This window comes from Trichoplusia ni, unplaced genomic scaffold (genome assembly GCF_003590095.1).
Source record: "Trichoplusia ni isolate ovarian cell line Hi5 unplaced genomic scaffold, tn1 tig00001093, whole genome shotgun sequence".
Lineage (NCBI taxonomy): Eukaryota > Metazoa > Arthropoda > Insecta > Lepidoptera > Noctuidae > Trichoplusia > Trichoplusia ni.
Window position 1 is genome coordinate 193,873 of NW_020800094.1, and position 25,204 is coordinate 219,076.

Below are 25,204 nucleotides of genomic sequence, written 5' to 3' on the forward strand. Positions count from 1 at the left end.
ATATTTTAAGAAAAGCTATACAAAAAGAAAATATCAATAAATCATCAAAATATTTTAAACAGTCAAGTATCAAAATGCTTTAAACGTAATTAAGATCTACACGAGCTCTACGACGCTGCTACGTCAGCTACGCTCTCGTAGCCGATAATCAATGCGCTACGCGAGTAAACACAGTAATTCTATCAAGCATTACCGCGGTTAACGAGGTTTTCACGGTTATTATTTAACTGAAGGTTAACTTTAAAGTAAACTGTTACGAATTTTTTCATTATAATAATAATATTTATTATATTTTTTGCTGTTGTTGAAAAGACTGATTTTGAAAAATTTGGCTGACATTAAAAATGTTTCCTATGTGATTAGTATAAACCTCGTTAATATTGCTCGATAAATTATTCAGTTTAATACCAATTAAGTTGACCCCGTTTGTATTCTCCCGATTTCTCCCCCAATTGATATCTAATCCCGATAACAAAAGATAAACTCGTAAAATTGAATCCAAAAATTAAAACCATTTAGAAGTTAATAAACCTCAACAAAACCAGCTTAAATCCATTTAATCAAATGTTTTGACAAATGAATGAAAAATAGGCGCCATCATGTCTGTTCCTCCATCAATGCTGAAACAATGCTCGCCGGAATACAAATGCTTGTAACACCACGTCTTACAAAAAGTACCCTTATGTTGAACATTATAAGGTCTACAAAATCTGAAGGGAAACGACGCCCTCAATTCTCTGCCACCGTCAATCAAATTTCAGCTTTATTGTGTGCAAGATAAAGACTAAACGATGAAACAATGTTGCGATTTTGTTTGTATGCGTGAGTCGCGCAGTCGCCCCGAGCCACCGGCAGTCAGCTCGGGGGCGCCACTGAGCTCGGTTGTATCAAACCTCCACGGAGTTTGCACCACACCGGAGTCATACTAAAATTTGTGAAAAAAAAACTAACTGTCAATTCCCGCCTTCCATTTTCAATTTTAATACTCTTTAAATTTTTTTTCGAACACAAGTGTTTATATTCAGCCTGGTTGGTTTACACTTTTAAATTGAGTATAAAATAAATCTGTCGGAGTTTTTTTATTGAGGCTAAAGTAAGATGTGCGTTTTATGAGTGTAAAAGACAGCGGCGGCAAACGTTTGGTCGTGTCGTGTATTACGTAACGGTTCCGGGGAAAATCGATACCCTGGGCGTATAAATAGCGGCGAGTGTTGAGAACAGCTGGCCGCCCGCCAGAACCATGCAGCCTACGGTGAGGAATTACTTTTATTATTTATATAATCTGTGAAAATAAAATTATGTTTGACATTAGAAAAAAATCTTGACGTTCGAATAACAGATTTGTAGACAAAAAATGAACTACGTCATAAGCAGGAATATTTTGGACAGCACTATACTTACTGCCAACGCATTAAAGCACAAAGAAAATCCAATACATTAAAAAAAGAATCAAATTTGACATTCAATAAATCTACAACCCATTCGAAGTTGAGTCATATCTAAACGTATTGTATATTCTATAAAATCCAACCTTTAAAAACAATATAATATTCACTTAAATGTTCTAGTCCTTAAAAAAGTTTAAACACAATTACGTATTCGTCAAATATTAACAGGGCTTTGGAAGCGTATCGATCTTTAAAAACTTTACGAAATTTGTTGGAATCGATAACACTGTCGTTATATAGCTAAGTATATTATACTCATTACAGGTACTACTAATGTTTTTACGTATATGAAGGTTAATATTAATGAACGTAACATTAATACGTATGAGAAGAATTAATTATGAATACACGCCCCGAGGTGTGTGAATGATTTATTAATATATGCATACAGATTATGAATATATTTGCAGGTGGAAAGAGATGGGCAGAGACAAATGTTTTCTTTTTCTACCTTTACATAATGGCTGTACGTTTTAAGTTTTTTTTTTGTACACCATTAAATACTTATTTTAAAATTTTACTCTGACAATAATATATTGTCAGGTTGAAATCTTCTACTGGTGTACGACAAGGGCATGAAGATGTTTATTGGCTACCGAAATACATCATAGGTGAAAATTTCGACTATCTAGCTATAACGTTTCATGAGATACAACCTGATGAAGGACGGTCGGACGGATAGGCTGCCAGACAGACGGACAGTGGAACTTTAGCAATGAGTTTACTTTTTACCCAAAAAATGGTAGTCGTCAACAACAAGTATTTCTTTGAAGATTAGCCTAACTAGTTTTTTATGATCGACTTTACTATCGGCCGTCTTCTATATTCTGCCTATCGTATTAATTGTTTACTAGAGATAGAAATATGACGTATTTTGTATGGAGATTGTATCAGAATGATATTAGCCAAAATTGTAACTATATTAGCCAAAACCATTGCAGATTGTGCAAAATCCACATATAGTAATATTCTTAACGTAACCCGACTTTACATTGCAATCTACAGTGTCACAGAAGAAGAATGATCTTCCAAAAATGGAAAAAATCGTGGCAAATCAGACATGATTGTCTCAACCATTATGTCCTTAATAGAATCATTATAACTGCATAACACATAAAATGCGATCAGGATAACGAGTTTAATTCACAAACGACACTCAGTTAAAAACACACATTAAGAGGAAAAAAGAGACAATTAAACAAATAAGATCTTTGCGAAGAAAAGTGTATTTGAGAAAATGGCTGAAATTACTTTGACAAACAGATTTCTGGCTAAAGGCTTACATCAATTGCAATTTATAAAAAGACTTTTCCATGGATTAATTTTTATACATAAGATTGAATCTGGACTCTATAAGTTACATCAGATTTATATCACCAGAACAAATATCCGCAGAAAAATAATAATGATTATTATTCCATACGAAAATCAGGAGGGACTCTAATAATAATTATTCGGAATTAGTATATTATTGTTTGATATATCTTTACGTTACATAAATACGGATATAAAATTATTTATTCAGCCCTACTAACATTCTAACTGCCTTGAGGGCTCAGGTAGCCCTTTAAGGGACCAAAGGCTGTGTAACCTTTCCTTATTGATATTACTGTGAAACATTTGTTTGAAAATATTTATGTCTTTTGAGAGTGGATCATCAAGTTTTACTTTAGTTCATCATCATCATCCACAGCCTTCCACTGCTGGGCATAGGCCTCCCATTTCTCGTGCCAATTTCTACGGTCCTGTGCTAGCCTCATCCAGACTCGTCCCGAGACCTTTATTATGTCATCGACCCATCTTGATCTTTAGTTCAATATGTGATATTAATTGAGAGGGAATTAGAAATATACTGCACGGATAGTTGAGTGGTATAGGTCACCACGCCAAACTCTCGATTCCCGCATAGGACAAGCATTAGTGAGATCTCCACTACGCTACTTCTGATTCTGGGTGTCTTTTTGAGTGTAACTTGAATGTTTGTAAAACCCCCGCGAAACAAGGATGGAATTCCGTAGGGCAGGGGTCGTTAAAAAAAATGAAGTATTTACTTATTGATAAGGAATTATTTGATTATTATCATACCAGTATTTGTTCCACTGCTGAATGAAAACATTCTTCCGAAAGCAGAAGAATGGTCGGTGGATACAAATATTTGACAGCCATATTCGCAAACGAACGTTGCTCTATGATGTATTTAGGGTTCAGTGCCCAAAAGGTATAGGGAACGGAGCGGAACCCTATTACCACGGCTTCGCCACCTGTCCGTCCGTCGGTCACCAGGATGTACCATAAACCATAGCAGCTAGAAAGTAGAAATTTGCCTGTGATTCTTGAGTTTCATTAATTAATAAATACTTACTGAGAGATATTCTTTGCTTTCGTAAGCAAACTGAGATTTCGAGTTTTGCAAGTCTCCACGCCATTTTTTTGGCAAATCCGACAGACTTTATATTTACGCTACGCTAGTCATTCCTGTCTAGACACGATGTGAAAGGGTGCCAGAAATATGGTATTGTGAGTATGGTATCTTACTAATAAAATAAGAGAATATAATCAACAAAAATCTCAGAAGTGATAAACTTTGTTCGCTCATCCACAGCAAATAACCATGGCGATCAATACTTAAACGCTATGACGTACTCACACGTATAAAAAAAAATGCTCTTAAAGTTAATGAAAAAAGATGTCTGATTCTCAAACCTACCTAATATCTACACAAAAGTTCAGAAGAATCGGTAGAGCCATTTCGGAGGAATTTAACTATAAACACCGCGACATGAAAATTTTATACATTTAAAACACTGTATCACTAAAAAAACTCAATAAAAATACCAATATTTCTAAAATCCATACAACTTTAACAAAATGACGTTTAACAGGCAGAACAAAGGTTATTCTTCCGAACCAATGGGTCACCAATTATGAAGGGTCAGATAGAGTGCCACCTCCCGAGTGGCGGTCAAGTGTCAAGTGTCAAGTGTGACGTGGTAATCGGATATGCCTGGTGGCCTCTGTGTCTCTACGTTGTGGGCTTTCTTTATTTTAATTATAGTTTACAACTATGATTGGAGTAAGCATGAATGTAGAGTTTTCTTTGTAGTTTAAATCTATATCTATACTAATATATAAAGCTGAAGAGTTTGAATGAAAATGAATGGTCTATTGAACACAAAAAATCTTTTTGTGTTCAATAGACCATTAATCGAGGAAGGTTTTAGGCTATTGAACATCACGCTGCAACTAATAGAAGCGAAGATACAATGGAAAATGTGGCAAAAACGGGGAAAAATATTAATCTTCGAGGGCTTTCGTTCAAATATTCCTAACTTATATCTTCTAATTACGCGGACGAAGTCGCGGGCAACAGCTAGTTGATCATATAAAAGATAAAAGATAATTTATTTTGTGAAAACACGGGTAATGTTTAAAAAAAAAACAGGTATTTTTGTTACATAAGGTGGTGAAATAAAATCAGACCCATACATGTTTTGCCAGCAATTGGCGTACAAAATTTTACAAATATTTAAAGTGAAACGTCACAATATAGGTAGTAAAAGTGTTAGGCATCATTTAAATATTCATTAAGAGTATAAAAACTTTTCGCAACAAGATATTCTTTGAATTTTATATAAGAATCGAAGAATTGAGTTAGGCGACCAGAGTAGGAACCATTTGATTTACTTAGGGAACCTTTTTATGGCAATAAATGATAGTTTTACAATTTGAAGTGTATTTAACATTTATTAATTGTATGTACTACAAACAACGTGTACCTAAGAAATAAATATATCTCTATAAAAATAAAATATCAAGTATTTTTTTCTTTAAGACCGTGTCCTCATTTTAATGAGGTATCTAAAGTCTCATCAAGTTGAAAAGGTTGTGTTCCATTTTATCAACCCGTATAATGTAGCAATATTTATTCCCCCACTGGAAAAAAAAATAAGTTCGTAAGTGACAAATTAGTACATTATTAAAATATTCATAAACTAGCTGTTGCCCGCGACTTCGTCCCCGTGGGATATAAGTTATGATTTATACCTGCCCTGTTTTTTTTCACATTTCCATTGTATTTCGCTCGTATTAGTCGCAGCGTAATGGTTTATAGCCTAAAGCCTTTCTTGATGAATGGTCTATTTAACACAAAAAGAATTTTTCAATTTGGACCAGTAGTTCCTGAGATTAGCGCGTTCAAACAAACAAACAAACTCTTCAGCTTTATATATTAGTATAGATTAATAAACTAGGTTAATATTTCTATATATACATTCTATACTTATATATGTATTAATTACGTACTGAGCTATAACTGAGTAATTCTAGGTATTCAATTCCACAACTCTACACTAAGTTAAGCTCTAATTAGTTTTGTGAAAGGAATTAATGCGAATAACAGTCAAAGGCCAACCCTTAGCAACGGATCTAATGTCTCTCTATTCAATAGAACCTCATACTATAATATTACATTCGTAATTATATAAGCGGATTCCCGATAAGATTTTAGTAGGGTTTATCAAAGCTCGTAGCATCCCCGTGCTACGCTCCGTAGCTTTTGCTACGAAATCTACGTAGCGTAACATCTTTTGTAGAGATTTTCGCTTATGATGAGATTTGAGTAAATCAGTTTGTAATACTACATAGGTTCAAATATTTCTTGACCTCTATATTCCTTAAATATGCAAGAAAAGTAGAGGTCTTTGCTAAATGGTTATTTTTATGCAGCGTGTACTAATTTAAGCGTATTCAAGTAACTATGTCAGACTACTTAATGTGTCGTAGCTCCAATTCAAAAGCCAAACTGTAACATTGAGGTCGTGACCCAAACATCAAGAGCTCATGAATAACTCAGAAACTAGGATACAAGAGACCCCAAGATTTACGAGACAAATATAACTTAACTTGGACGATAAAGGGGTTAAACAAAATTGCCTTTTATTTGAAACATAAATAAGAGATTGGAAGGAATTGGTGAGAGGATTTTCTTTTTTGCTTTGTGGAATTTTCATTTTAAGTATAACGTCCTGGCTTTGCTTTAGTGAATAATAACTAATGATCGCTGCCTTTCCAACCAAAACAGTCTTGCTGTTAAGACATTAGTTATGTAATTTTCATTTACATTTTATTCCTTTGAAACGTTAACAACGAAAGAAATCAATGTTAACAGACATTTCTTCTCGATATCGATCGTCACGCAACACTTTTATGTATAACAATTAATTTTCAATTAATGTCATTGGAAGCAATATACCTGAGTGAACAGACAATGTCAAGCATTAGCGTAGTCAAAAAAAGAAAACTTCAAATGTATGAATATGACATTTCTTTTCGAGACGTATCATAGTTTTGACTTGTCAGCTCAATACATTTCTATTATTCAATCAGCGTTAGTGCTCTAGAGATGTATCTTGACTATAAGTCCAGTCCAATTGCAACCGAAAAATAAGTTCCCATAGAAAGCTACTAGTAGAGTTCCATTACCCATTTGTTATTATTAATTGCCACCATTAAATCCAAGTCAGACATAAGAATAATAAAGTTCAAGACAAAACGCCAATTTATTACAAAACACTATGTTTCACGACCTACATTACTGTGTACTGTATTAACGAGACCATATTTTTGTCTACAAACTAGGTACAGACACAATCAAAATAAGAACTCTAGAACTACATCAGAACTGAAAACTAATTTATGTAACCATTTCTTTATCCTTTTTTTACTCCTAATTTTCGCATCATATTTAAGATAAGACATTGGATTATACGTTTGCTGTCTCTCTACACAGGCTACTCCAATGTAAAAAACTATTCATCGTATGACACAAACTCACTTGCATATTGGGGATTATAGACCCATTTGTCTTAAGTAATATTTTTTTAATTTTGGACTTAAGACAGAAATATGGTATGATCGACTATTTTTATAATTGGCTAATTCACATTTATGTCCGCGACAGTACTCCACATATATTTGGCAAGCCACGCGACCCACTGGTCTCTTTCGGTGCCAACTTGGCGCCAGACAGACGAGTTACGTCATGAGTGACGTCACACGTCAAAGCCTGAATGGATTGGGTTTATGAACCTCATGCATGCTTTCATATGCTATACATTTAATAGCGTTCTTTGGAATAAGCCAGTTTATTTATGCCGTTAAGGAATCAACATAAGTTCAAAACAATGATTTAACGTAATTTTCATCCGTTGAATAAGAGATAATTTCGGATATTAAATTGTAGTTAGTATACATATATTTGCCCCCTTTGAACTACAGTTGAATACAGGTCTATTAAACCTTTCCTTTCATGGAAAGTTAATCTAATCTCTAAAACGACGTAGACGTATACATTATATTATACATTTTTTTCAAACGCTATACTTGTCCAACACAGACACATTCACCTAATTCTCATCTAAAATGACGAACAAACATTCCCAACAAATAAAACTGCTCCTGTTACCAAATACAAACTCCAGTCCAGTTTATTTGAAGCTGATTCTGCTAAAAGACCCGTACAGGCGAATATACTAAATATTTACGCGGACCGTAATGGACGTGTGGGCGGGCCAGGGCTGCTACGCGGATACGGATATTTTTAAGCATTATATTTGAAAAAGAAGCGGATAATTAGGTTTAAATAAGTAAATGCGGACAACATCACATACATTGTTCTGAATCCAAAGTAAGTGGCTAAAGCACTTGTGTTATGGAATTCAGATACAACGAAGGTACCACAAACACAAAGACCCGAGAAAATGTAGAAAATGTGAATTTTTACATTGTATTTTTGATAGTAACTATCGTGAGAATGATTCATTATTAAATGATGTAACGGTTTATTCACGCGTAAGGACTCCGTTTGGGTCCGAAACTAGTCGGGATTAATACGCGTGAGTAAACCGTTACATCATTTAATAATTTTTACATTGACCCGGCCGGGGATGGTAGCCGGGTCCTCAGAGCTAGCGGCACCTTGAAACCGGTGCGTACGCCACTCGACTACGGAGGTCGTCAAAAGGAAGGAGGTGCATAAACATGAATTAAAATTATCGTAATAAGCGTTACTGAAGTGGAGTCTGCAAATAGCTCATACATGAATTGGTTTCAATATGAAGTTAATAATTTCGAGACAAAGAAACTCGCATTCTTACATAGATGCTTTAGATGTGATTCATACTTTTCTTGCAGCAGCCGTTGCAGGTTACGGCCATAATATCTGTTTCACCTGATGTATCAAAATCTCTAATATTAAACTTGTTGCAACTGACTATCTGATCTATACTTCCAGCTACTAAGAGAATACCCCACCCCGAAAGCAGATAAGAATGTTATCCAATCTTTCTTTCCGAAGCTCGGTTGTTACTGTAATGGGATAGTCACCCGATGGACCAAAACACAAGCCTTCGTAATCGATCGACCAGACCAACAAACCCTCGTTCCAGATCGTTCGGAAATAATCCGATTGACTGTTTCCCTTGTCAACATATATATAAAGCCAGAGTTTCTGTCTGTTCGCTGTCATATCAATATTTGTGGCAGCCCTTAATTCTAGCCAGATCTAGTGGAACACAGTTAGCGTATTTCAATCATGATTCTATTTCTATTTTAGTTTTGGCTGTATTTAGTTTATGTTAGTAGAGTTTGTCCTTTTCGTTGGCTATCCATGCTGTCTATTATGGTCCATTGTTGGAACGGACGTTTTCAAAGTTAAACAACTACCTAAATAACTATCTTACTAACCTCTGATACTTTCTGGGTCGACTACAATGTCAATTTAATTTCAAATAAGAAGTAGTCGGTCAATTATAGGAAGATTTTTTGAAAATTGTTTTGTGACTGAAAATTTACATACTTGAAGCCTCTGTCACTACTACGATTTTAATCACTTTAACTACACCTTGACTGATGCTACATTCGGATGAAAGTAACACTTGATTTACCTAGATTTCGATGATGATCAATTCATCATTTTACATATATTCTTTTTGTTGTAACAGCAGCCAAAATCCTCTATGCAAGAAATTCAACTTTCCACCTATCACGGTTCATAAGATCAGAGTCAGGACAGTCTAACGGACGGAATCATATACGGGTGGAAGGACAGACGGACAGACAACTTAGTCCTGGGACCCTACGGAACTCTACCCAACCGTTTTTACGATTTTTGTACGAATCCCTAATAGAGTTAGAAAAATAACTGTGTAGAATAGAACAACGGTTCACCCTATTAGTCGTTACCGCAAACATTCTGCCATTATCCCCTTTCTTCTTTGTGTACACTGCAACTGTCTTTTGTCGGATCCGTCGGACGTGTTGGACGACACGTCCGTTGTTTGTCAATACCATTGTGTAGAGGTGGGTCAGGTTTCAGCACCATTAGGGTGTCTAGAACAAAATGAGGCTTTTAGAATTCAATATTGGTATTGTAGAGCGAACTTTGTTAGTCTGTATAGCATTTTAATGAAGCATGAGTATCATGTTGCATGAAACATGGTACTGGTTTACAAAGTCAAGATAATCACGTATACTAAATTTATAAGATCTTTTAACGAATAATATGTAATAATGTAATGTAGATTTATATATGTGCATTGTATATATTTGCTACTATCATAACTATGATACATTAAAAAACTTTGTATCAAAATCCTTTTATAAAAGTTGCATAAGAAACTTGAGCTTGGCAACCCTAACTGGTTATTAATTTTATTATCCCCACTGGCAACCCCGCGTTATTGCGGCGAATACGAGAATATTCCATTGGGCTTGATAATTTATGCATTAGAATAACCTAACTCAATGTACGTCATCATTTCATCAATAGATATGATGATATGAGGTTCACAAAAGGAACATAAATTATACCCAGTCATTGTTGCTACGCCTCGTAGCACCTATGCTTGCTACAAAATATAACTCCTACGACGCGTAACTCATAGACTTATGATTTCAATTGTAGAGTCAAATAAAAATGTCAAACGCTCTGTTCGTCTTGAAGGCCTTTATATAAATACGTTCGTAGAACAAAATACCGAGAAAACATTTTTGTTGCTACGCTCATTACGTAGCTATGACAAGTCAGAATGATTGAACGAAAAAAAAACAGCAGAAAATCGCAGCCGGCTTACAATCTGTGTGAGTTGTGTGTAATCTGTTTACTTTACCCTCGGGGCCTTTAGGCAACATCGTAAACCACCCCTTACCAAGTTACCGCTGTATAAGAAAGTGTACAACGAAATTCGGTTTTGACTTTTCCAGTTCCAGGAAAAATGTACGAGAGATTTACTCGTAAGTTAAAATTCCTTTGCTATTTAGAAAACTGGCTTTTACCCGACTGTCAGATGTGGGAGAATGTTCCTTGAATGTGTGTGTATGTACATTTTTTCAGCTCGTTCTCCATTCCCACATAATAGGGATGATAGTAATTTTTTTGTATAATAATGGATACGTATTTTTTAATTTGTCCCGCTAACATAAATTGACCAAATTACAGTGAATGAAACTTACGCGTGACGTCACGATTGAGTATAAAATTTACTCTATCGTTACGTCACAACCCGTGTGGTGCCGGGCTAGAATTGCACCACCCCATTTCTTCTCGTGGGTGTCGTAGGAGGCGACTAAGGGACAAAACAACACCGGGGGCGGGCAGCAGCGCCCCACGGAGAATAACTATACCACAGAACTGCGGTCACCAACCCGCATGCCAAGCGTGGTGACTACGGCAAATCCCCCCCTTATGCAGCACAATTTAAATTCACGGCCCCCAGTTCCCGGTAGCTGCACTATTCCTGGCCATGGTACCGGCCACGGTAACGGTGCAGTGGGGGGTGCTAAGAATCCCCGGGTGACGGCAGGGTACCTACGCAAATTGACTTTGGCGACGTATAACGGACGTACGGCTGAACGAGCACGTTGCCGAATTGGAAGTAGAGTTAAGTCGTATTAACTGGCATATCGTAGGGTTATCAGAACTTCGAAGACAGGGGGAGGAGACGATAACTCTCGAGGCTGGTCACTTACTCTATTTCCGAGAAGGACACCAACCATCTCAAGGTGGCGTCGGTTTTATGATCCACAAGTCACTCAAGGGCAGCATTGTGGAAGTTGGCAGTGTGTCGGCAAGGGTGGCATACCTTGTTCTTAAAATAGCGGAGCGTTACACTTTGAAGGTCATTCAAGTGTATGCCCCAACGTCTTCGCACCCAGACGACGAAGTCGAGGCCATGTACGAAGACATAGTGAAAGCTATGTCTCGTACCAAAACATTCTACACTGTTGTCATGGGTGACTTCAACGCCAAAGTAGGAGTACAAGAGAATGGCGAGTCGAGAGTGGGTCCCTTCGGCTTTGGGCGCAGAAATCACAGGGGGCAAATGCTGGTAAACTTCCTCGAGGCTCAGGGGCTCTTCCTGATGAACTCATTCTTTCAGAAGAAGCCCCAAAGGAAGTGGACCTGGCGGAGCCCCGATAACGTGACGAGGAACGAGATAGACTTCATTATGTCAAACAAGCGCCAGATATTCAGAGATGTCTCTGTGATTAACAGGGTCAATACCGGTAGTGATCACCGACTGGTAAGAGGCACTCTGAGTATAAATCTCAAAATCGAGCGAGCGCGATTGATGAAGTCAACTCTCAGACCAACCCTGCCCCAGGTCGAGGCTGGCTGCGAAAGCTTCCAGTTGGAGCTACGAAATCGATTCGCTATGTTGGAAACTACTCAGGATATTAACGACGCCACCGATTGTCTGGTACGGGTTGTCCGTGAGGTGGGCTATAAGTATTTTCGACCGATGAGTAATGGACGCAAGTCGGCACTCACCAGCGAGACCCTGGAATTGATGAGGAAACGGCGAGAAAACATAAACGCAACACCGTCTGAGCGTCAGGTACTTAACAGGGAGATAAAAAAGCTGATAAGACGCGATACTCGGCGTGCGAATACCCGATCCATTGAGCAAGCTATAGAGCGGAACCAAGGCTCAAAAGTATTTTCCAAGGCTCATATCTCCCGTTGTCACCTGACAAAACTCAGTACGTCACAGGGCACTACCGTTACCTCGAAGCCAGAGATACTCGCTGAAGTCGAAAAGTATTATGGGGACTTATACTCACCAAAATCGAGCCCGCCCCAAGCACACAGCGCGGATGACCCACGAGCCAGACTTACACGCCACCTTACAGACGAGCTTCCCGACATTGACATGGGTGAGATTAGAATAGCTCTCGGACAGCTACACAACAACAAAGCTCCGGGAGATGACGGAATAACCACTGAGCTGCTCAAGGCAGGTGGAACACCTGTCTTGACAGAGCTTGTTAAGCTCTTCAATTCCGTCATCCATACTGGCATAACACCGGAGGCATGGAGCAGAAGCGTGGTGGTATTATTTTTCAAAAAAGGCGATAATACGCGGCTTGAAAATTACCGCCCCATTTCACTTCTGAGCCATGTGTATAAGCTGTTCTCGAGGGTTATCTCGAATCGTCTCGCCCAAAAGTTCGATGACTTCCAGCCACCGGAGCAGGCCGGGTTTCGAAAAGGCTACAGCACCGTGGACCACATACATACGCTAAGGCAAATTATACAGAAGACAGAGGAGTATAATCAACCTCTATGCCTAGCGTATGTGGACTACGAAAAAGCCTTCGACACCGTCGAGACCTGGGCTGTGATGGAATCCATGCAGAGATGTCTCGTGGACTGCCGATATGTCGAGGTGCTGAGGTGTTTGTACAAGGCCGCGACAATGACCGTTCAAGTACAAGAACAGAGCACAAAACCAATCCAATTGCGTCGAGGAGTAAGACAGGGAGACGTAATCTCTCCGAAACTGTTTACAAACGCATTGGAGGACGTTTTTAAAACGCTTGATTGGAAAGGACGGGGATTGAACATCAACGGTCAGTACATCTCACACCTGCGATTTGCAGATGACATAGTCATCATGGCGGAATCTCTGCAGGAGTTGGAGCTGATGCTTAACGGCCTAAGCGATTCTTCGCGACGTGTGGGTCTCGGAATGGACCTAAATAAAACTAAAGTCATGTACAATGGCCTTGTTCTTCCGAGACCCGTGGTCGTAAATGGCGCTGCTCTCGAGGTTGTGCAAGAATACATATATCTTGGCCAAACCATCCAACTGGGGCGACACAACTTCGAGAAGGAAGCGAGCAGAAGAATACGTTTGGGCTGGGCAGCATTCGGGAAGCTACGTCATATCTTTGAATCGTCGATACCACAATCCCTTAAGACCAGGGTCTTTAACCAGTGCGTCCTACCCGTAATGACGTATGGAGCTGAAACGTGGACACTCACCGTGGGCCTGGTCCATAAATTCAAGGTTGCTCAGCGTGCGATGGAGAGAGCGATGCTCGGGGTATCTCTGGTGGATAAAATTCGTAACGAAGTCATCCGCCAGAGAACCAAAGTTACCGATATTGCTCGCACAATCAGCACGCTGAAGTGGAAATGGGCCGGCCATGTCTGCAGACGGACAGACGGTCGATGGAGCAGACACGTGTTAGAGTGGAGACCACGTTTAGGCAAACGTAGTGTAGGACGTCCTGCGGCACGATGGACCGATGATTTGAAGAAGGTGGCTGGCAGCGGATGGATGCGGGCTGCCCAGGACCGGGATGGTTGGCGCTCTTTGGGGGAGGCCTACGTTCAGCAGTGGACGGCGATAGGCTGAGATGATGACGTCACAAGTCCCCTAAACTTTAAAGCAGTTAATCTTTGTCAATTCTAGTTTTTCTGAAAAAGGAAAAAATACGTGTGTCATACTTTTCAATTATCTAACTGAAGGACTAATGAAATTTTTTTCTTTTTATACCCAGTCGTCATCCCTATTGTTTTTTAAGTGTATGAAAGCGTCTTCTTAGTAGAATGCTGTTATTTGTTTTTCACAATCCATTTGTATAAAGTTGTCCTGTAATAAACGTTTGTCGCCCACACAGCGCCGCCGCCTACACCGAGATTATTTTTAGCTTCGTACTCAAAGGAATAAAACAAAACAATACCAGTTATTTTGGAATTTATACAAGTTCAGATATTTTTTAAATTTATTTTTTCTTTTTGACGTTTTATAGTTGACATTTAATGTTGTGCCTACAGAGGACATCTTTCTGAAAAATAATATAAATTCCATTGTTGGTGATCATAGATATTATTGTATGTAGATTAAATGTTTCTAAAATTCTCCTTGTTGATGGAATTTCTTTGCAATCAAGAAATCATTGGAGGGTTTTCACCACTTTTCAAATCAACTTGACTACTCAGAATGCCGGATTTTTGACGCAAAACCCATTGTACGCGACACTATTCGGTCTCCGCGTAGTACAAGCGTCTTTGTGATCTACGAAGGCTTGTCTGGTCTGGGTGTGGAAAAGAAGAAACTCCTTGGTGTGGGAGTAGATTTATAAAAAAAAACTTTGGGGTAGAATAAAAGGTACACTATACAACATAGAGCGCCCTCTGGCTTCCACATCTGCAAGTCTTACTATTTCTTTCTACTTTATTATTATTACATATGATAACTGGAACTGTCTTCACGATATTATTACTTTCATAACACACCGCTTATCGGATACATTTCGTCTAGTAACAGCACGCCAACTAGTGGTAATGGTCGAAATAGCAATGTTTGTAATTCGTGATAAGAAAATTCAAGGTCAAGGATTTGTACAACTAAAGTTATAATGTACTAGCTGTCTAGCAAGAATTGGATCTTCAGTTTACTGCAACATAAAAAAAAACCACACATTCGTTCTTTATAGTATAAGACAAATCAAGTTAAGGTTTGGCCGTCATTGCTCACACAAGACAATTCACCAAAAAATATCAAATACAAGCAATTATCAACCTTATGTAAATTAAAAAGGAATACTTATTTAATTTGATAATACTTAAGTAGGGTTCCCATATCCCGTGATTATTTCGCAAGCGAAGTCGGGTGGTTATATATGTATATAGCTTACGAGAAACTTTTTTCATAACCTCTGTTTTGGCTGAAGTTGTATCGTGACCGTGTTTTGTGCAATGCGGTGTAAACTGTGTTTCGGGTTTAGGTATCTACAATGTTGATATTTAGTTCCCTACTATGTACCTGTGTTAAGACCTTTTAGCAACATAATTGGAAATATACTTACATATATTTTTTTGTTTATTTCGTTAAAAGAAAATAAAGGGGTTACAGTGGTTTAATATGTTAAGTGACGTCACTTACCAGTAGGCTTTTTACTTGCAATTGATGTTTTTAGCCCCCACTGTCATACTTACGTAAGCGCTATTTATCTTCCTTATTTTTTTATTATTATAATAAAATGAAAAATACGTTGTCAATATTTTTTGGTAACCTGTCTAACGGACGATAGACGTTTTTATATGTATTAATAGATTTAGTCAAATACTTTATTTGGACAAATCGTAAATTTCCACTGAGATCTAAAAAGATTGCAAAAAAATATAGTCAAAAAATCTCGAAGACAAAATAGAATAGCGTAGAAAATAGAATTTCACTTTTTTCATGACAATAATTAATAGGTATCAAATAAGTTCCCGATATTCTTACACTACAAAGGAATGACTGAATTCTCTACGTATACTAGCTCAAACCAACACACACAGTAACTCGTATTTTCAGACAATATTCGGAGCCTTCGTAAGGTCGTTCAATTTCGTTTAGGAAGGCCACACCTTACCTCTACCACCTCTATGACCCTGTTACAGGTCCAACAACAATAGCAAATAAACGAAAATATATCCCAAATATATTGACGTTAAATCAACCAATAGTGTAAATAAAAATAATGTATATTAAAGCAAAATTAAACTTTATTCCAAACATGGTTGAGTTTGTTTTTTATTGACATGGTGACATTCCATTACACGATTAAAGAAGGCAAATACAGACAGAATACATGTGGAGTTCAATTATTATTAAGAAAAGAATTTCAGCTACGAAATAAAACATGAACTGATTTATTTAATAACGGCTTACTAGTCAGACTATCCCGATAAATACGCATGAGAAAACGGTATCGTTATAAATAATTGTTAATACACCCTAAAAAAGTCATATTATACTTATTAATTTGTAATTATCAGTAATATATACGTTGAAAGGTTAGAAATAGCTATATTTTTATTTTTTATTCTTAGTGTGATACTAAGATACTTGCCGAATAGGTATGATGACTGGGTATAAAAAGAAAAAATCTCATTAGTCCCTCAGTTAGGTAATTGAAAAGTATGAGACACGTATTTTTTCCTTTTTCAGAAAAACTAGAATTGACAAAGATTAACTGCTTTAAAGTTTAGGAGAGGGGGCTTGTGACGTTATGGTAAACTTTATACTCAATCGTGACGTAACGCGTAAGTTTCATTCACTGTAATTTGGTCAATTTATGTTTGCGGGACAAATTAAGAAATACTTATCCATTATTATACAAAATACGACAAGACGGACACTGCAAAAAAAAATGTCATCATCCCTATTGTACTAAAATTACTTTAAACGTTCAAATAATGTTAGCAAGCCATTACAGCGGATAAAAAACTAAACAATTAATAAAATAAAACTCAGTATAACACTGTAAAGCGACCCTCAATTTGTGAAAACAACTTTTTATATTACAGAACATCAGAGTTTAAACGAAATAGGCACTTAAATAAATGTTCCTTTAGCTATCAAGAGGACAAATATTTAGTTTAAATAAAGACTAATATCGCTTGGCAAACTGTGAACACTACTTACAGTATATAGCTGCTGATGTTATTTTAAGCTTTTCAGTACGAGAAAATTGCTTTGGTTTAAATTCTTGCTTTGAGACGTTTATTTTGTAGTCCATAGTAAGAATGGTTTAATTATAATATTCGTGAGATTCACAGGCAATCCATCCCTGAGTATAAAAAAGAGTATATTATTAAACTTTTATTTATGGTGCTCAGTACTATCTAAACATTCCTATATTTATAGTAAAATACCACTTCTTAAAAAACACTCATAAATTCCATTGGTCCAAAAGGACGAACAATTTTCCAACATAACTCCGTATTAAAAGAGAGCCAGACAGTTAAAAACCTGCTTCCAGATATTAAAGAAAATTCTTTTCATATAACAAATGCAGAGAACTCTTCAAATTCCTAACATTTTTCATTGTGGAACCGTTTCATCCCTCCCTTTGTGCAGTTATGATGACCGTTGAAGCGAACAACACATTTCAAGTGCAACGTAAAGAGGTACATCACTAGTATTGATCGGAACCCGCTTCCTATGTGTGCGTCAACACCAATACTATAACCATTATAACTTGATCCCTCCCCGTGTGCCCCTTCCGCCCCTCCTATCACATTTTAACACGGCGACAAGGGGAGGAAGGTCAACGTAAAATGGTTTATTTCAGATTAATGTAGAATGTTTGTGTTATAATTTGCTGTGTGTGTGTGAGTGATGGTCGTTGCGTGTTGCTTTAATGTCAAGTTAAACTGTGTTTAAATAACTGTTGTTATAATTAACTTGTTATGAATGGCGGGTCGTTTTTGTAAAGTTAATTTAACGTTGGTTTTATTCTACAATGTAAGCAAGGTCGTGTTATTGCACTCAACATATCGATTTTACAGTAATCGGTAAAATCTTGGCACCGAACTCGGTTCAAATTGAAGCCACGAATGTAACGAAGCGAGATAATTGGTACCTCTGTAAAATGGCTGAAGAAACTGTTTGCCTTTTTCAGCTCGTATTTCTCCGATGTTGAAAATATTTTTGCATTTTCCTTCATATTTATCAGGTATGAAGTATTATGGAATTTCGTTATCAAGCGTTTTCAAATGTTCGATCATTTAGGTCAAGTTATGAATAACCATTATGTACGTTATTTTACAAAAGTCTTTTAATATTGTACGTACATCTATTGGAATTGAACATGAATACCTCTTCAAATTGATAATTTGAAAACAATACTGCACAAAACTAAGTTACAATTGTCACGACTCACAAAGATTTATCCTCACCAATAAAATACACTAAATCTTGAAAAACCTTGTCCATAAAAAGGAACTCGTACAAATCTGGCCGAAAAAAATGCAACAGCGAAATAAAAAATCAAAACACATTGAATTTAGCTCGGAACCTTGCTGGTCGCAAGTGTACCGTGAAAGTGGCACAGACTGAGTTTGCACGCTTATGTAAGGGTCGGGATAGACCGGAGCAGGTTGCAAGACACAGGGTGAGATAGAAATCTTAGAAGCTGAAATTTGAGAAAGATCATGCGGAATAACCGTTTGCTGATAATGTAGATGTAATGTGTTTAAGTTATGATAGATTTTGTAAATTGTAATGATATTCATTTTTTAGATTCTCTTTATTATGTAATTATTACTTACATACAACAACATCAAAAAAAAAGTCAATTTTTCTCTTTTAATTCACAGCATAACTTTAAGGAAAGAAATCCGGTTTTTAAATTAGGATCAAGATGCAAATTGTAGAGAATTTTAATATAAAATCCGATGAGCTATCCACCATTATTATCTATTACTAGCTGATGACCTCGACTTCGTCCGCGTGGTTAGAAGATATACGGTAAAACGGGGTGAATAGAGTTTCAAGGGGTGAATAGAGAATAGTGTTTTTTAGGGGGTTACATGAATATTTTCTTACATTAAAATGCTTAGACACAGTTACTTTATGAAATACTTGTGAGTTTGCGTATAATCTTTATGTTTTTTCTAGTTAAACGTCCAAATTTTAATAAAAACTCTGTTTCTATCCACCCCAAAAAACCCTCTATACACCCCGTTTTACGGTAAGTTATGATTAAATACCTGCTGCGTTTTCCACATTTTCCATTGTATTTTCGCTCCTATTAGTGGCAGCGTGATGGTATATAGCCTAAAACGACAATTATTCAACAAAATTCAATTTTTTTCAATTGTTCCCGTAGTTCCTGAGATTAGCGCGTTCAAACAAACAAACTCTTCAGCTTTATATATTAGTATAGATAATATAGATATAGATAATAGACAGAAGCCTTATGAAACAAATACTCCAACCAAATTTTTCTCGACCGACGTCAGATATTTTACCAAAAATAGCGAAACTTTGCAAGTAAACGTTACACCGGCTGTGAGCATTACGCCAAACACACGGCCGAACGCTCTAACGAATATTACAGTACATGAAAATGCTTGACAAAACACAAATGTGTAACCATGTATACCCAGCCTTCAATAGTGTATACCATAATGTCCATATCATATATCTGACTTACCAAAACAGGTAGTATCAGATACTTACTGACTAAATCTGAATCACACACAGTGTATACCCTTCCTAAGATCTTGTACACTTTGTGCGGATGTCAGACATTCCTCCACCGACACTCGTGCAATTGGAGCGTGATTTTGTGTCTCAAGTTACGTTAACTTAAGGTAACCTACAAAGTAAGGCCAAGGAGATTCTCGCCTGGTGAGCTACGAGTAACTTGAGATATGTTATATCAAATGTATTTAGCTCAAATATTCATAGACATATAGACAGACAGACACAGCGCATCGCACAACATATTTATATTAGTAACCAGCTGTGCGCGCGAGTTTGCCCGCGTGTTTATGAAGATTTTTTTTTAATTTGATTATTATTTGTATTTTTGTAAAATATTAGATATACCTAATTTTTCTTTTCTTTTTTAATACTAACACAAGTAATTAACTCTTTTTCTGGAAATAATAAAGTAAATCTAAAGTGTTATCACTTTTCTAGCAGTTGAATAGATGAAAATTAATTCTGTCGACCTCCGTGGTCGAGTGGCGTACGCACCGGTTTCAAGGTGTCGCTAGCTCTGAGGTCCCGGGTTCGATCCCCGGTCGGGTCAATGTAAAAAATCACATTTCTACATTGTCTCGGGTCTGGGTGTAAGTGGTACCTTTGTTGTATCTGAATTCCATAACACAAGTGCTTTAGCAACTTACTTTGGGTTCAGAACAATGTATGTGATGTTGTCCGCATTTATTATTTATTTTATTTTCTGGCGGTTGAATACATTAAAATTAATTCGCAGTACAAACACAGTTACTCAAGTACATTTTCATTGAAATTTTACTTGGCGAAGTTTTAATGGACTTTAAAAAAAAATGAGATTAACACTACAGTAACATAAAGAAGAGCTAAGCTATAACCGCATAAGTGAAACGCTCACAGGCTAAGCTATGCTTGACGCGGTTGGTCCGTAGATGGGTGACCATCTGTGCCATAGCGGGTTCCTCCGTGTTTCGGAAGGCACGTTAAATTGTGGGTCCCGGCTGTTATTCCCACATCTTTGACAGACGTTACAGGTATTCAGAAGCTTGAAAAGTCTGACAACCAGTCTAACCAAGGGGTATCGTGTTGCCCAGGTAACTGGGTTAAGGAGATCAAATAGGCAGTCTCTCCTTGTAAAACACTGGTACTCAGCAGAAACCGGTTAGACTGGTAGCCGACCCCAACATAGTTGGGAAAAGGCTAGGCCGATGATGATGACTACAGTAACATAAACACTTCCAACCACAGAACATGGAGAAATCTAATGATTTTAATACTTAAATCGTTTACCAATACGTGTTCCCCTTACTTTGTCCTGGAGTGTAACAAGCCCGCAATAAGCTTAATCTGTCCCTCGCGCCGTCGAGATGTATGTACTTGGAGATAACATGCTCAATCTTGAGGCGCGTGACGACTGGCACTTAAAGTGTTACGACTCCGCCATTAGTACCAGGGCTGGCAAAATGAATGTGGACTTTGGGAATTTGGACATCTATGATTTAAAACAAGTAAATATTTTGCAAATGTTAAGGATAATGTATATCGGTTGAATGTAAGGAAATGCTTTTTGTTATGTCTAGGGCTTGGCGTTTCCAATCTGACTGAAGTTAGTTATAGCTATTTAAAGCTATGCTTTCATGAAACTCCATAAGTCACTCCTATGTTGCTTGCTGGTTCTTCTCCAATAGAATGATATTTTGGAACCGTACACCTGACCATTACTGAAGTTTTAAAAGTCCTTGAAATCGGGCTATTTGAAATAATAACTTTTGATTTTGCGTTTATAAATTTTGTAATTAAACTATTTTTATAATCAGCATTGGACTCCACTTTATCCACTATATCCCACGACTGGGCAAAGGCCATCCCCAAATTCTTTCACAATTCTCTATCCTGGACCACTCAGAACCAGCCCACGCGTTCAATTGACCTAAAATCATAAATCATCATTCATCTCTGTTATAATTCAATCAATCGATATTTGAGGATCTCTTGTCTCCCTACAACCTGTCACATACCTACATACATAATTTCGGCATCCGTCAAAGCCTTTACGCCCGCACTCGATACTCAAATCCCACAAGACTTGAACTGTGGCCGTTCTAAGAATTTCTTTAGATCTTTAAATATCACAAAAAGTCTGAAGGCGTATACAACCTTATTTATTACTTGTATTTTTTGTGGATTACCTCTGACCTGTGGAATATGTAGGCATATTGTAGCTATATTTTTGGCATCGGGGTGTTTCTGTTTCTTCCTATAGTAGTGCACTTAAAGGCGTTTTTTTTAACCCCCAACGCAAAAGAGGGGTATTATTGACGTGATTGTGACCGTCTGTGGCATCATAGCTCCTGAACGGATCGAGCGATTTCAATTTAGTTTGCTTAATATTTAAGAATTATGTGCGAGTGTTCTTTGGCATTTACAAACTTTGATAAAAATCGGTAGAGCCTTTCGAAAGTTGTGGTTGGTGAAGTAAGTAAGTTCATTTTAGCTTTTCTAGCAGAAATCAACTTCCCCGAAAACCTAGCTAAAAGTAAGTCCAGTAATAGAAATCATTTCTAACAAGTTTTCATATTTATATCCTAAACATCACATATACTATGGTCAGTATAAATATTGCTGTGTTAATCCCACCGTCCCTTACCCGTCAAATCCACAGAGGACAGCCTGTTACGTGAGGACAAATTATGGTAAACTGCTTAGCGAAGGTGATTTAGGACCGACGACTGATTCGGTATTCCCTTTGAAAAGCAACGAGCGAACGGAGAAGGACCAAGTAATGTTGGTATTAGGCAAAAGGTTCGAAAGGGGAAAATCAATATTTCACTTAAAAAAAACTACTCCCGCATTAAGGAGTTTGGAATTTGAAAAGTTATGTCGCGGGGGTTTCACAAAAGCGACAAGCATTCGTGGATCACACAAATGCTTGTACTACGCGAAGATTGAATTCGAAGCACACCGCACTCAGTGTGTTCGGTGTGATGACCTTAACCACTCGCTCCACTTCGCAGAATATCTGCCACCTTCTACTCAAAAAACGAAATAAACCAGTACCGGGTAAAAGAAACAAAATAAAATCAAAATCCATTACTTTAAGCTAGACTACGGCGCTAGGCTACTAGCACTTTTTCAACGTCAAAAAATAACAAATGGAGAGCGCCTCGTGTCGCCCACCCTGCACCGCTTCCTAAATGATCTGGCTATGGAGAATAACGGCGCAACAAAATTCACATCACTTTTGACTAACTAAATCCAACAATGAGTAAATTATTTTTCATTCAGTAGTTCCTGCACCAATGCAATGTAGCCTTTTAGTTACATAGGTTTTTTTCTGTAACATGTATTATTCTATCTCAGTATTCCCTAAGGAAAGAGAACTGCGCTGGTGAAGCTGCGGGGCATCGCTGCACGTAATAAATCGCTTGAGCGTCCATTATTTTATTCAATTCTATCAAGAACAAAAGATAGTAATTTCTTGAACAAACCATATTTAATTAGAATTTGAAGACAAAAGGATATTCCTTAATTAATGTACGCGTTCACTCACAGACGAAAATGTTGTATGAAGGAGTATTGTTTTCCAATGTGGCTGATGGGGACCAGAAAGGGGTACGCATGAGTTTCTGGAATTATAGGAATGACGACTGGTTATAAAAGGAAAAAATCTATGTATTCCCCAGTAAAGTAAAAATATTAGATACGTATTTTTCCTAAAAAACTAAAATTGACAAAGATAAAATGCTTTTAAGGACAGCCTTGTGACGTAACGATTTCGTAAAATGTATACACAACCGTGACGTCATGCGTAAGTTTCATTCACTGTCATGGTCAGTTGGTCAATTTATGTATGCAGGACAAATTAAAAAATACGTATTTATGTATAATAATATTAATAATTAATAAAACTACAAGACGGACGGACGGACGGACCCTATATGTTACATAGAACGGGTAATATGTGGTTTGATGTCACGTGATCTGATGCTATCGGCATGGTAGCAAATGCAACATTCACTGCAAATAGAATTTTCTCCATTTGATAAATCGTAATAAAGTTGATTTGAGCGCGCAATGTAAGGTAGTAATGTTGACTGGTTGTTCGTAGCACATTTTTCCATCGTAGCAATCTTGACTTTGTTCGTATGCACTTGTAATTCGCAGCATTCTTCAGTTGACTTTATAGTAACGACGACTAAATGTTCGTAGCGCTCACGATTTTCGTAGCAATGTTGATTTGACCTTCAAGACACGCTTTTTGTTTTTAGAAACATAGACTTGACGTTCGTAGCAGCTTAGCTTTCGTAGCAATCTCGTCTTGACATTCGTAGTACACTTGACAAAAGTTGGAGCTTTGCCTCTGTTTTAGCAACGTCGATTTGACACACTGCAAACCTGGCATTTATTGGAACATTGACTTGAAGTTTGAGAGTTTATGTTATAAAATTAAACCAAGGAAAAGATGGTCTCATCCCTCCTTCTTTTCAGACCCCCCGAAGGGTTCGGTCCATCACTGTACCCTGTTATACCCAGAATGTTATCAAGATCGGTCCGTCAGATCCAATAATGCTCAACGGCCTTGAAAGAACCCAACCTTGAACATAACCGAACTGGTACTATATGGGGCCGGATACTAAATATAGAATTATTACAATTATTTGTTTTATTTGAAAGAAAAATGTCGCCCGCAGTAAGAAACTTAATCCTTAAATCGCGAGGGATTTGACAAACATTCAAGTCACCCAAACACTCAAACACAAAATAGAATTACCCATTTATTTTAAAGTAAATATTTTAAACAAATACCAAACCAAATTTAAACCTCGCTGATATAAATTGTTGTGTGAACAAAACAACAAACTAATTCTAAAATAATTCACCTGCTTCACATTTCATTAAAAGTTTAGCAATTCCACGTTTGAATAACAAACTATTACATACAACACACATACAACTATTACAACATATTACTGAATGTTATCGATTTCTTAAAAAAATTAATGAGGGAATTTTCAATTTTGTGAATCATGTACAACAATTCTTAAACTATGAACAAATCATCTCCTCATCACAGTTATACTTTGGTACTAATAAACCAACTTAGAATAAAAATATTTAAAACAATCTTCAATGTAAACGCAATCGTCAAATTTTCTTTTCTCATTCACTAAAACCAGAAGAAACCTTCGTAGCATATAAAAGGTGTGTTCTTGCCCTTAATCTCTTATCAGTCAGCCTCTCGCTGACGTCACAGGTTAGTGATTGATCGCTGAGCAAAGGAAACGCTGATTCAGCTCTACGTTCCCTTTTACACTTCGTAAAAGTTATATCGTCTTCTGTAATGTAGAACAGACTTTATACTTGTCTTAAATTCTTTGTTAATCTTTGTCTTCATTACGTTGAATTAGAGTGATAGTGAGGGTATTGTTAAAGAAAATTAAAAAAATA

General features: G+C 37.1%; 1 protein-coding gene across 1 annotated transcript in view; it reads left to right on the forward strand.

The window, feature by feature from the left end:
* The first annotated feature begins 305 nt into the window (after positions 1 to 305).
* LOC113507223 (probable sodium/potassium/calcium exchanger CG1090) overlaps positions 306 to 25,204 on the forward strand; it is a 35,397-nt gene continuing 10,498 nt past the window's right edge. The window contains exon 1 of the mRNA XM_026890093.1: positions 306 to 1,252. Coding sequence (XP_026745894.1) covers positions 1,241 to 1,252 — 12 coding nt within the window. The 5' untranslated portion in view covers positions 306 to 1,240. The remainder of the gene's footprint in view (positions 1,253 to 25,204) is intronic.